Genomic DNA, 13,271 nt, shown 5'->3' with positions numbered 1-13,271 from the left:
TTTGAGATGAGAAAATTCTCCAACTGTTTTTATTCGTCTCGAAAAGGAACATTTCCCCTTAGATTTGACTGTTCTTTCTTCATTCTCACCAGGAGTTTGCAACATTCCCCTCCTTTGATACATCAGCACAGTTATCACTGACACCATGGCACTTTTTTCCAGCCCATCGTAGGCACCCAGTCCCCTTTAACAGCCTGTGACTTGGGACAGTTTGTTCTTTCTCCCAGTCTCAGAAACTAAGAATAAGCTGATGGGAAAGAGGCACAGTTAGAATGCTTTCAAGATAGAAAACTCTCCTGATAATTGTGACTCATCATTTTCAGTGTCTGTTTTTCCTCCGCAAAAGGGCAAGTTTGATATAGAACATAGAAACATCTCCCCAAAGAGTTTGTTTTTGTTTGGGGGCCATACCCGGTGGTGCCCAGGGCTTACTTCTGGATCATTCCTGGGGCCATGTGCAAGGCAGGTGCTCTCTGCCTGCTGTGATCTCTCCCCCAAAGTTAACACACGTATTTGCTTCCTTAAAATCATAACCTCTTTGTAGCCACTTATAAAAATCTATTTTTAAAGCTATCTCAAGTATAGTTTGACATCAAATATATTTCTTTTTATAAAACAGGTATTTATTTTCTGGATCCTTTTTTTCTTGAGTACTTTTTTGGGGAAACATTCTTTTCTGAGTGAATGGCAGGGCTTTCTAGAACCAGATAGAAATGCTTGTTTATTGATAGTCAGATTTCTCAAGAATATGACTATTGTGCCTCTGCTCTGCTGCAGCCTGGACTTCTGATAAAAGTAAAATACAAGGAACTGTGAAGTAATACTCATAAAATACTATCAGATGCTCGGGAACAAGGAACAGGTCAGCACACGTGCCCTTTGCAGTAACAAGCAGCCAGAGCCTGGTGTGGCCTGTTCTGACTGACAGCTGGGCGCCCCCTGACCTGAGGGCTATTCAGACAACTCCTCTTAGCACTTTTGAGGAGTCCCTTACTTGGGTTATTTTGCATTTCTTCCACTTCCTTTGAAATGTGAGTCCCTTTATTTCCGTTGGATCTTTTGGAGTAAAGTTAGAACATTGTAAATGAAAGCCAATAGCAGGAGCAGGCTCAAAAAAAGAATTCTGCTGTCCCTGAGAGTTCCCTGACAGTGTGGCCACGCCTGTTCCTGTGAGAGTGGCCTTCTGCTGGGTGGCAGGAAGAGGGTGGTTTGGAAAAGAAGGGGCCAATGTGTGCGGGTAGCGTCCTTCAGGGTAGCGTTGCAAGGCTGTCTGCCCACTGAGTGCTGCCCTCTCCCCTCTTTCTCTCTCTCTCCAGGTTTGTTCTTTGGACTTACTTTCTTGGGTTTAAAAGGTTCCCCCGAATACTGGAGGTGTTAAAAAAATAATTACTCAAACAACATTCTGACTTTTCCACACTTTCACTTGTTTCCCAGGGGTGCAAAACACTTGCTGAGACATTTTCCTTGGAAAAAAAACAAAAGGTCTTAGAATAGTTTTTACCAAACATCCTCTTAGTGACCAGATCATGGTCACTTGCCAGGTTCATTAGTTAAGTGGATTTCTATATCAGTTTCTTTTTTGGTACACAGTCCTCAAATGTGACATATGAATAATGGAACTATTTGTATCTAAAATATCCAAGCACATTATTCTTGTTCGTTTCCTCCCTGTTTTTCTCATAAGGGTATGTTCATGTTTGTAGACATCGTTCCCATAAGTGTGAATGGATAAGGGAGAGAGACAACAATTAGTTAATTAAGGTAAATTAATCAAAGTTAGCCCCCCTAGCCCCCACACAAGCAAACAAACAAAAAAAACCAACTCTACCTAAATTCTGCAATTGATTTAACAGTAAGATTTTGACAGATCCTTTCTTCCCTTTGGACTTCCCTTTTCTTTTATAGTCATTTTAGGAGTTTTTGTGCTGATGCTTTTTAAAGCCTCTTAGGGAAGCTCTCAATAGGATGCTTCATTCCTTCATTCATTTAGTTCCCATTTATTGAGTCTCTGCATTGTTCCAGGTAATGCAAATGAAACAGGTATACATCTGTTTTCTCTTTGCCATATGCTTTAAGGAAAGGAGATGAGCAAGTTGTAGCTAGAGAGTATTAGGAAATGCTGAGCATCAGAGGCTACAGAGAACTCCGTGGACTGCGTGCCTGCCTTGCTTGCAGGAGCGGGCTTAAACCCTGGCACAGCCAGGTAGTCTTTGAGCTCCAAAGACTCCAAAGGGCCCAGAAACAAAGCGAAAGAAAAGAGTGAGAGGCTGAGCACACAGCAGTGTGGCTCTAAGGAGTACTTCTGGGAAAGCTTGCAATTGCATATAATTGGGTGGAAGTTAAAGTCGGGGAAAGTAGATCCTGTGGGAACTGGGGAGAACATCCCAGTCCGGCTTCTTTTTTTTTTTATCAATTTATTTGTTGAATCACCATGGGAATAGTTACAAAGCTTTCAGGTTTAAGTCTCTGTCATACAGTGATGGAAAACCTGTCCCTTCACCAGTGCATATTTTCCACCACCAAAAAACCCAATATAACTCCCATTCCACACCCTCCTCCTATCTGTGTGGCAGATGATTTCCACATTACTCTCTCTCCACTTTGATTACATTCAATATTTGAACACCAGACTCGCCATTATTAATTGGTATTTTACCCCAATGCTCAGATCTGCTGAAAAGGCAGATCTGAGCGTTGGGGTAAAATACCATTAGACCATTTGTTTTCTATTAACTGATTATGAATAGCATATGATTTTGGAATTCTGAAACTTTAATAATTAAGTCTGGAGGGATTTCTGCCAAAAGCTGCTGGGTTCCGAGATTCGTTTGTGGGTCTCTGGGATCATGGCTGTTAAGCAGCTTGATCAGTAGCCAGAGGGGCCGTTCATGGGCGGCGACTCAGGGTCTCTTTGGGCTGGGGGAGGAAAGGTCCGGCTCCACCTCCCATCCTGTGAGACGCCGCATCCAGTTCAGCTTCTTAAATCTGAAGGTCACCAAGGAAGCCGTTGTAAGCTGCTGGAGAAATGAGATCCAGACAGAGAGTCAAGGGGCCCAGGGGCACGGTGTGGGTTGTGTAAGGCTCAAGGATGCATTTGAACTGTGATACTGAGAAAGGGATGAACAGAGAGAGCACGAAAACCGTGCTGAAAGCAGACACCAGACGGAGTGGGTAGGGTGGGAGGGGTTAGTTTGGGTTGAGAGGACTTGCTGATGGGGTAGATGTCATAGGAAACCAAGGGGAGTGGAGACCCCATAGGGTTTTACTCACGAGCCGGACAGAGAAAACTGCCACAAATTTGCCTGGGAAGGCTGGCCTGGAAACATGGCCTGGAAGACTGACCTGAAGGCTGCGAGGTAGTGCCCAGGGTCAGGCCCGTGCCTTGCATGCGGCTGCCCGGTGACAGTGGTTTAAGTCCTGACACCACGGTGTGATCCCCGGGCACTGCCAGGTGAGGCTCGTGGCTCAGAGGAAACAAAATCCTCCCAGAAGAAGCTCCTTTGGTTGGAAACTCTCTATTTAAGATACGTAACGGACATTAGGCATGTAAATGAACATGTCACGTAGAAAGTTGGCATGTAGAGTCTAGAGTCTAGGGACCGGACAAACAGCCTTTTAAGTAGCATTGACATTTAAATCGTGAGACAATTGTCCCTGCCCCTTGGCTGCATATATTCAGGCCCAGAGCACGCAGAAAGTCAGGTGCAACCAGGACTGGGGCTTTTCCAAGGGAGGACAATAGAGAGAAGCAGAGCTCAGAAATGATTTTAATAATTGATTACGGAATCCATGCGGACTGAGAGTGGAAGCGAGGAAAGAAGGGAGGCGTTCTAGACTCTCACAGCCTGCAGGGGTCAAAGGGTCATGGGCATTCGGGGAAAACCACCTCTCCCGTGTCTGTGTCCAGGGAGGAAGTCCCAGATGGAAGAGGTGCAGGACGAGCTCATCCACAGACTGACCATTGGGCGCAGCATGGCCCAGAAGAAGTTCCACGTGCCACGGCAGAACGTGCCTGCCATCAACATCACCTACGAGTCCTCCCCAGAGGATGTCAAGACCTGGCTACAGTCGAAGGGGTTCAGCCCCGTGTAAGTCTCACCTGGGTCAAACGGGCATCGTTTTCAAATTGGTCACAAAAACCTCGGAAATGACTCTTAAAAAATGTCAGAGCCCAAATTGCCTTGGTTCCACACTCAGGAAATGACCTGAGCTATTTATAGCCAGAGAGGGTGGGGGAGGGGGCAAACCAAACCAGAATTGGAAGCAGAAATCTCTCTCACCCAAGGGCACTCACTTTCCTAGATGGCAGTGTCTGTTCCTCACTGGTTCCTCTCGCAGACTGCCTGTTCCTTTTCATTCTTCTTCTTCATGTAACATAGACCCGGACGATTGTCTGGCTGACATCTCCAGGCCGAATCACTCAGGTAGCATGATATTAATCCTTGGGGAAATTTACAAACATCTTATGTGCATTTGGTAAAATTCATTATTTAAATCATGTTCATGGTCCAGAGAAATTGAAATTTTATAAACTCGCACACCAGCATCGCTCAGCGAGGTCTGCCCACTCCTGATTGTCCTTAGAAAGTTATCTGTTCTCTCTGGGAAACATCGAGTTCAAGAAAATGACACTAAATGAAAAGGATACTAAAAAAATTCTGTCCTAGTATCGTATAAGTAATCGTCTTGAACAGCTTCTGGTCATCCTCAAAGACCCTTTCTGTTGTTGCCCAGTCTCGGGACTGCAGTGCTGTGTTTCATGATTCATGGATACAACACTTGGGGAAAAGTGGGTGTAACAGCACCAGGATGTTTTCTCTGGACAGTATTTCTGATGCCCTGTTTTTCATTTCTTTTGCTTTCGCAGGACTGTCAACAGTCTTGGAGTGCTGAATGGTGCGCAGCTTTTCTCTCTCAATAAAGATGAGCTGAGGACAGTCTGTCCGGAAGGAGCCAGAGTCTTTAACCAAATCACCGTCCAAAAGGCTGCATTAGAGGTGAGTATGACCGGCCAATGTGCGTCTTTCTGCAACCGCCAGGAGTGCGGACAGCAGATTGAAAGAGCCAGAAGTGACTATTAGAGTCTGTATCAAACCATTTTGCATTCCTGCAGATCTTCTGAATTGGGCTTCGTTTTTGTTATCTGACTTTGGAAGCCTCCTTCATTTGCAGAGGAATTCATTTGTTGTAAATTATTCTCCGTTAACATAAGTGCTCAAGTACCTGCTTGAGCATGCATGTAATTTTGGACACTGCATGAAAAGTCTGATGTTATTATGTAGGTATATTAACTACTTCTGTAGGAATTTTAATTTTGACATAATAATGAGTGTTTTCTTGGGAGAGTAAATGACTTAAGAGGCCCTAACCCTTCTGCCTATCCATAATTAAGGATAAGGAGAATATAGTCGTTTAGACGACCTTGTATGTCTCAGGCCTGCTTATACATCTCAGTCAGATGGAAACTTAGGTAGAGGTTGCTGAAAGGAGGGAGCCCTGATGCGTAAATATTTAGGCATAGCATCTAGTGAAAGCAAGGGAGCAAATATTTTCTAGACTTCATATGCTTGAACTACCAATAGCTTTAGTCTCCCTAATGTGGGCTAGTTAGGGTAGAAGTTTCAAACTGTGACATCTCACAGTGTTCATGAAAACTGCACTTGGGCTCTGATGAAAGAGGCGAGGCTTTGGCATGAAACTGGCAGTTACCTCTAGAAGGCGTGTGTCAATCCAGTGTTGAACTTGGAGGGAAACAGCTCTGTGCATCTGTCCCTACAGTAGAAATCACATTCCCCTGTGACTTTTTTTTCAACAGCATTAACTGGTTTTCTATGTAGTCACCATGACTCATTATTGTATCTTTTCCAAGGTAGTCATATGACCATTATAGATTCCAATTCTGTTGAGTTTATATACTACTCCTCGAGGGTGTGGTGGGACATCCCAGTTTCCTAAGACTCCTGATCTCCGGTAGTCCAGACCCCACCTGCTTCCTTCCTGCCTCCTGCTCCTGTCTCTGTGCCTGTGAATTGAGGCGGAGAGAACCTGCCTGAGGCGCCTCATCCTCTCAGCACCTTCACACCCCTTGCTTCTCAGCTTCATTTACCTGTTACAGCACTCTTTCCCTGGGATAGTGGCCAGAGTCTTCTGTGGATGAGGAGACTGCATGGCAGCTGAAGATAGGACCTGGGGGGGAGAAATTGGCATAATACGATATTTTCAGATTTGCATGAAAGGACTGAGTATTCTTAGTTCAGTTTTAGGGCCCTGATTTAGAATCTCCTAAAGGCATATCTTGCCTGCTCCAAGGAACCGTTATTGATAAGTTACCACTTTATCATGGTTTTATTGTACACGTAAAACCTTTCCCCAGGGATTCTAGAGCATTCCACATGCATTATTATCATGTTTAGGTGAAGGGTATCATGAATGAGTTGCCTCGAGACACTTTATGAATGAAAATCACATGAATGTGATTGTGTTGCTAAAGCCCAGACGCCTCACAGACGTGAGTGACCACCCTCAGCTCTCCTCAAGAGGGACTAGAGGAAAGCAAAGGCTCTAGACCCGCGCCATTTCTCGAGCGACTTGCTGCCCACACAAACTCATAACCATTTTGTCTGCGCCGTGTTTGTTTTTCAGGATAACAGTGGCAGCTCTGAGTTGCAAGAGATTATGCGAAGGCGTCAAGAGAAAATCAGCGCGGCTGCGAGTGACTCGGGCGTGGAGTCGTTCGACGAGGGGAGCAGTCACTAACACGTTGGCTTACGGTCTCCATCGCTCTTGGCATCACTCCAACATGCTTTGTTTTAGGAAGACGTGAAGGCAGTGTCAGACTCTCATTAATTGACACATCTAACTTATCTCCGAAAAGAGACTAATGCAAATTTAAGGAAGCAGAGGACTTGCTTCTGGGCCCATTATTTTTATTAAAGCTGAAAACAATATTTAAACAAATTTTGTCCTGGGGCAGTATTTTGCCTCTTCTTCTCAAGATCAGATTTAGTTTTGGGAACTAAGTTTTCACCTCCCTCTCAGTGTCTGTTCAGACATTTGTGGATCGTGGTGAATTTATTTATTGTAAGAAAATAGAAATCTCGTTCAAGATTGGAAACTCTCAATGAGTGTAATTTTCCCTGTGACTTCGGTGTCTGTCCCCCTGAGTACGGCTTCCTCTCAGGTACCCTCTGCCTGCTACGTCTCTTCTTTCATATACTCAGTGATAAAGCCTTTAGATTTATGTAGGAGTTCTTTAATGCCAACAGTTTTTTTTTTTAAATTAAAGACATTTAATGAGCTGTAAAATGGAACACGGGCTTCAGACATGCAATTATAAAGCTCTGAAGCATTCCCAAGACATTTTATTTGTCATAGCTCTGTTGATCTCAACTCCTTGTATAGCTTGTATTTTGACTTACTTTATATTCTGCTTAGTCTCTCTGTGTGTTCTTATGTATGAGAAAGCACAAGTGGGAAAGACGTCAGAGACAAAACCTGCCACAGGAAGTTGCCTGCATCGGTGTGCATTACAGTATTCTGCTACGGAAGGCTTCAGTTTGGAATACCAATATACATAGTTAAAAAAGAAATTGGGGCCATTTTATGTGTTTATCTGTGTCAAGTTTTTCTGGTAATAAGAAATACTTCATTTACACATACTTTAATCTTGTGCGTGATTCTAGATAAAGAAAGATACTTAACCTTCAACAAATGTTATTTTTGGAAACACGATTTTTGTCATTAAATGTTATATGATTTCACATATATAAGACAGATGTTATGTAAGAATGGTGTATATTTTAACATAAATCCATTTAGAGAGATGATCTAGATGCATTAATTTTCATAGTGCCTTTTTCACGAGTCAGCTGGAAAGTCTGCAATAAACAGTATTTGCTGTCTGTTAATCCATGGCGACTGTCTTACTGGCGACGGGGATGACGGGTGTGCAGCTTGGGGCTTGGGGTAGAGTGGGAAAAGCAGGTCTTCTCTTAGTAAAACTGATTCTTCTTTGAAAAACTAAAACTTCCAGCACTGTGGTTTGGTACACACACATCTGTCTGTCTGTCTATAGAGAGCTCCGCAAAGCCTTAGAATTTCCATGCAGTTAGAGTTGAAACCTACAGTTGCTCCCACTGCAGTAGGGGACAGGAGCTCGACTTGCCGGGGCCAGTGAGTTAACTGTGCCATAGCAGCGAAGCCTCGATAAAAGCCCCTAGACAAGGTCTTGGGAAGGACTGTGTGGGGAACTCAGGCGACGTGGAGAGAATGCTGTGTCTGGTGCGGGCGTGGAAGCTGTGTGCCTTTCCCCTCTGTCTTGCCCAGTGTTTCTCTTTAATATAAAGTTTATATTCTTTGTAATTAATCAGTGACATAGGGGTACATGGGATTCCTAAGTTCTCTGTGCCATTCTAGCAAGTAGTTGAACCTAAGAAGTGTGTTCTGGATACACCTGATAAATAGCCTATTCGTTAGAAGCACAAATAATAGTCTGAGCTTTTGACGGGCACCTGAGACCTGACAAAATGGTTGTAGGAACCTTTGGTCTAGAGATGCTTGGACAGAGGGTCCATGTAGCTGCCCGGAACTTGAGGCCAGTGTTTGAGAGTGATCTTGGGAGACCGGACTCTATGGAATCCATGTTGTTTCTGGATGGACAGTATTGGAATTGAGTGGAAATTGTCGGATAGCAGGTGAGATTTCAGGATCAGGTACTGATTGGATGGGTGGGGGAGGGGGAGGCCCTGCTGGAAACTGAGAATGTGATTTTCCAGTCTTCCCTAAATGATTATAGTCTTTTTCGTGCATGAAAAATTACACAACACACATACACACACACTGCAAAATGCCTCTCCAAAGTAATTTTACGGTTCCTTTGTTGGGGGGTAGGGGACCTTCCAAGTGGTTCTCAGGAGGTCAGGGGGACCATGATTCTTGGTCAGCTGGACTCAGATCAATGTGAGAAGAAAAGGCTGCACAGTTACACATAATCTCAAGTCAACTGAAACTTAACTCCCAGACTTCTGTATATCATGCAAACTTTTCCCCCTCTGATATCAAGGACCAATGTATAAGTACATTTATTTATTTATTTTATTTATTTTTTCTTCCTGGGTCACACCCAGCGATGCACAGAGGGCAGACAGAGCACCTCACCTGAGGCCTGGGGAACTGCCCAGCGCATGTGGAGGCGGGAAAGTTTCCCGTTAACGTCTCTTAATTTACACAAACCTTGGGACCTTTTTCTTGGCGTTCTTAGCACTGAACACAAGGGTGCTGGGTCAGCTGAAGTCCTTCTCCATGCAGACCAGAGAACTGACCTGCTCGGCAGAGCCCTCGGGGCCCCTCCTGTCCATCTGGGCTTGAACTGACGGAACACCATGACTTGATTCGCGAGACTCGGCCTCAGTGCCAGTAGCTTTGCGCAAGGTTCAAAATCCAGCAAGTGTTTCCTCAGGAAAAGACTTGTCACAGGTTTGGGGAAGGGATTGTTGAGAAGGGGAGGAGAGCGCTAATAGATGAAAACCTCTTGTGAAGAGGAATGCATTGATTTCCAGAGAGAAGTTTTCCTCAGAGAATCCTCATCACGTGGCCACCTTTGCCTGAATCCCTACAAGAGTTGGGGGTGGGGGCGAGGGTGGCGCTTGCTCTTCACCTATGTTCTAGCACTTTCTGTGTCCTCACATACCTGCCCTGTCGCTGAGGCAGCCTTGGCCAAGGTTGTTCTTGTGCTGGCAGGTGTTAGGAGTGCTCTGACCGCCAGAGCCCTCTGTTGCCGTTGGCTTGGTAAAGTTCCAGGGAGCCTCGAGAAAAGGGAGCCCCCAGCTCTCTGCTTGGCTCACCTTCGTCACCGAGGGTCAGGATTGGGGAAGGCTGCTCTGAGCACCCACATGACAAGCACACTCACGTCCCGCCAGTCTCCCGAGGCAGGGTCAGACTGCACCTGACGCCCACCTTAGGGCTAGGCAGTTTCTTCTTAAATTGTGTTATTTCCCAAACGCTCATGATCAAGGCCCCCTACTTCTCTGCCTGCAACATGACCACACCGGAGTCTCAGTAGCGGCACAGTTGGGGATGACATCGGGGCCAACGCCAGAGTCAGATGAACGTCCTCCAGGCAATGACTCGGGGACCCAGCGCCCCGCCTCTGGACCTTGGAGAGAGAAGCGAGGCCAGCTCCCGCTGGCGAGGGAAGAAGCAAAGGACGAACAGGGACATGGAGAGTTGCTCGTGGTATTTTAAGCGCCAGAAAGGAAAGCGTCGTTCTGTCAGCCGACAAATACAGCACCAGCCGGCAGCTCTGTTATCTTTGCAGCGCCTGCCAGGTAACGTCAGTGCAGCCTGGAAAGAGTGGTCGCTTTGGACAGCAGGAGGAAATGTTCTAGGACATGGAGCTGGAGGTCTGCTCACCCACTGGCGCCCCTGTGATAGCCAGCAAGGGTGTTTGAGGAACACATGCCACGTGCAGGAATATCCTTCCGTGTGGCAGGTTGGTCGGTGACGCTTCCGGGGGACAGCTCACCTGTCATTCTCTGGGACATGCGTTCGCTGATGCTCTGTGGACTTCAGGGATGACATCCCTATTACCGTGCTGCTCTTAGACCTTCCTCCCAGAATGAGACCCCTCCAGGCCAGGGACCTTGTCCCATTCATCTTCTCAGCCTCCATCGCTGCCTGCCATGAGTAAAGGACTTTCTTGGAGGCTTAGAAAACAGTAGTTTCTCAAATTGAAAGGCTGCCCTTTTGACTAAGTACATTGCCTGACAGTAAACCTTTTCATCGTGTTGCTGTGGCTGGGTAAAGTGAGGAGTGAGGGAGATTGACTCAAGAGAAGTGTCCCGAGGCTGGAGTGATAGCACAACGGGTAGGGCGTTTGCCTTGCATGCGGCTGACCCAGGTTCGATTCCCAGCATTCCATATGGTCCCCCAGCACTGCCAAGAGTAATTCCTGAGTGCAGAGCCAGGAGTAACCCCTGTGCATCGCCGGGTGTGACCCAAAAAGCAGGGAAAAAAAAAAAGAAGTGTCCCTTTTTCTCTGCTTGGCCTACTTCAGCCACCAGAGCTCAGAAAATGCCTGACTGGATCCGATCGGTCCTAACCTCAGCACAGGAATCGTGGTTCTGTTGCCTTTCCCTCACAGAAAAGAATTCCAGGAGGAGGAGAAATAGTGAAGCAAGGTTGTTTTTATAAATTAGAACTTACTTCGAGGTAAAAGGAGAGAAGTAGTGTTTGAGAGATCACACAGGCTTCTCCGGAGTGGAAGTAAACAAGCCGAGAAACACAAGCAAGACAGATGCATTTTCAAGGGGGAGCAAAGGCTTGAAGAGCAAGCCCTGACTAGCTTTGGGGAGAAGCTCTTATAAAATTCTTCCATATGGGTTTCTCCTGGAATGATATAGTTAATCTGGGTGTTATCACAGGAAAGCGTTGTGCAGTTGATGGCCTTCTCATCATTCATTTCTTATACAGTTGCTGGTCTCTTTATAAAAACCTCATAGATGCTTCTATGGCTTCTCCTTTTCTGGGCGGTGCCTCAGTTTCTCCTCCTGTTTCTTCAGTGCTCAGGATTTTTATTTCAAAGGGAAGTGGGCTTCATTCTTTGGGGCTACTTCAGGGCTCGAGAATCTCTTGAGTTTTATTATTCCCAAAACTGACATTACTATCTGCCTGCAACAATTCTGGGCTCATCTACTTTCTCAGCGCTAATGTTGAACAAGAAGCAGCATGAAGTGGAAGGCAAGGAGGATCGGGGCAAGCTCTACAGAGTTCTGGTCACAGTCTTGCTTCTGCTGCTTTCTAACCCGGCAGTCTCCGTTTCTTAGCTCCATTGACTCTCCCTTTGTTGCCTGCTACCTGGGTATCCTTTGCTCACAATGTCCGGAAACTCAGGGTGTGCGTCTGTGAAGCACGTGGGCATCAGAAGGAAATTCCCATTGTTTCCCTGTACAAAGTGTAAATGTCCAAGCAAGAAAAGAAACCTGTTTGGAGCAGCCTGGGGAATGACATGTACATCACATCTGCCCTTTCTCTGAAACGGGGCTGTTGATTGGTCCAGACTCATATCTGTCAACCGTCCCTGGTGTTAGAAAACTGCCTAGCTGTGTAAACAAAGGAAGTCTCGGGCTGATGTGCCAAGTGGGGATTCCCTCTACACAAGTGTATGCATGCACAGGATCAGGTCGAGGGTTGAAGAGAGGGTGCGGAACAGGAGAAAGGCCAGCTTGGGGACTCTCACGGAGGAGGAGTAGTCATGTCACGGTCTGTGATGATGGATGAGTAACCAAATCAATGGCACCTGGTCCTTTTGTTCTGTGAGCCCTGGGGCAAAAAAGTACAGGGCCCATGATCCAACTATTAGTATTGCAGAAGAGACCCAGCCGCCTCCTCCGTTTCTTTGCTCCCCAGCCCCACATTCCTGTCATTAATTCAGCCTATAAACTTGACCGAGGAGGATGTCGCAGGCTAAAGTGGGGGTGTGGGTGGGTGGGAGGAAGGGGTGGGCCTTGCTGATGTATGTTGGGGAAAAGATCATCTGGAACATAAACCGGCCTGTAGGATGAAGGCCTTTGACACAAAAGGCCCTTATCAGGAGCCAGGAAAGCCACTGAGATGCAGAATTCCAGGCCAGGTGCACTGGAGGCAGAGTCAGGCCCGGCCCCCCTCTCCTCTCTTGAGATATGGACTTTGATTCTTTCGGGTGCATTCCCCCCGTTTGGGGGAGATGGCCCACACATCCATGTGCGTGTACTTTACACATTCATGAACCTGTGCTTTACTTTTTCTGCATTTTGGAGAAACCCGAGTTATCGCGTGAACAAGTATTTTTATCTGCCGCTCTCTTTACCTCCTTGTTTTACTTGACTGTGGTCTCCTCCTTAAATTCTTTTCTGTGAGGGAAAGGCGATGACCCAGAAAGCCTGAGTAAGGCATAGCACTGACTTTGCTCCCTCCAGACTGAGCCCTCAGCTCCCCACGACATGAGAAACTGGGTGACAGGAATCATCTTCCACCCCGTGCAGAGCAAGTGGACTTCAGGCACAGCTTGATGCTGGGTCTTGGGGCTGGCAGGATATGAGTATCTGCCCCATCGCAGATTCAGTCCTAAATGTCCCAGGACTCCTTCTCTTCTCCCTCTCTCCCTCTCCCTCTCTCTTCCTCTGTATGTTTCTGTCTCTGTCCCTCTGCCTCCCCTCTCCTCTCTCCATCAAAATCTTATGCATGAAATATTTTCTGATTGGTGTTGACTAAAACGACAAAAATTGAAACTTCAT

The 13,271-nt window shown here is 46.3% G+C and overlaps 1 protein-coding gene across 3 annotated transcripts in view; it reads left to right on the top strand.

Moving 5' to 3' along the window:
* Positions 1–7,907, top strand: part of EPS8 (epidermal growth factor receptor pathway substrate 8) — a 183,128-nt gene extending 175,221 nt beyond the window's left edge. For all 3 annotated transcript variants that reach the window (XM_055118333.1, XM_055118331.1, XM_055118332.1), the window contains 3 exons: positions 3,908–4,088; positions 4,868–4,997; positions 6,643–7,907. In XM_055118333.1, the coding sequence (XP_054974308.1) occupies positions 3,908–4,088; positions 4,868–4,997; positions 6,643–6,756 (425 nt within the window). In that variant the 3' untranslated portion in view covers positions 6,757–7,907. The remainder of the gene's footprint in view (positions 1–3,907; positions 4,089–4,867; positions 4,998–6,642) is intronic.
* The last annotated feature ends 5,364 nt before the right edge of the window (positions 7,908–13,271 follow it).

This window comes from Sorex araneus, chromosome 10, assembly GCF_027595985.1.
Source record: "Sorex araneus isolate mSorAra2 chromosome 10, mSorAra2.pri, whole genome shotgun sequence".
Classification (NCBI taxonomy): domain Eukaryota; kingdom Metazoa; phylum Chordata; class Mammalia; order Eulipotyphla; family Soricidae; genus Sorex; species Sorex araneus.
The sequence above is the reverse complement of the archived record's forward strand: the minus strand, read 5'-3'. Positions and strand labels throughout refer to the sequence as shown.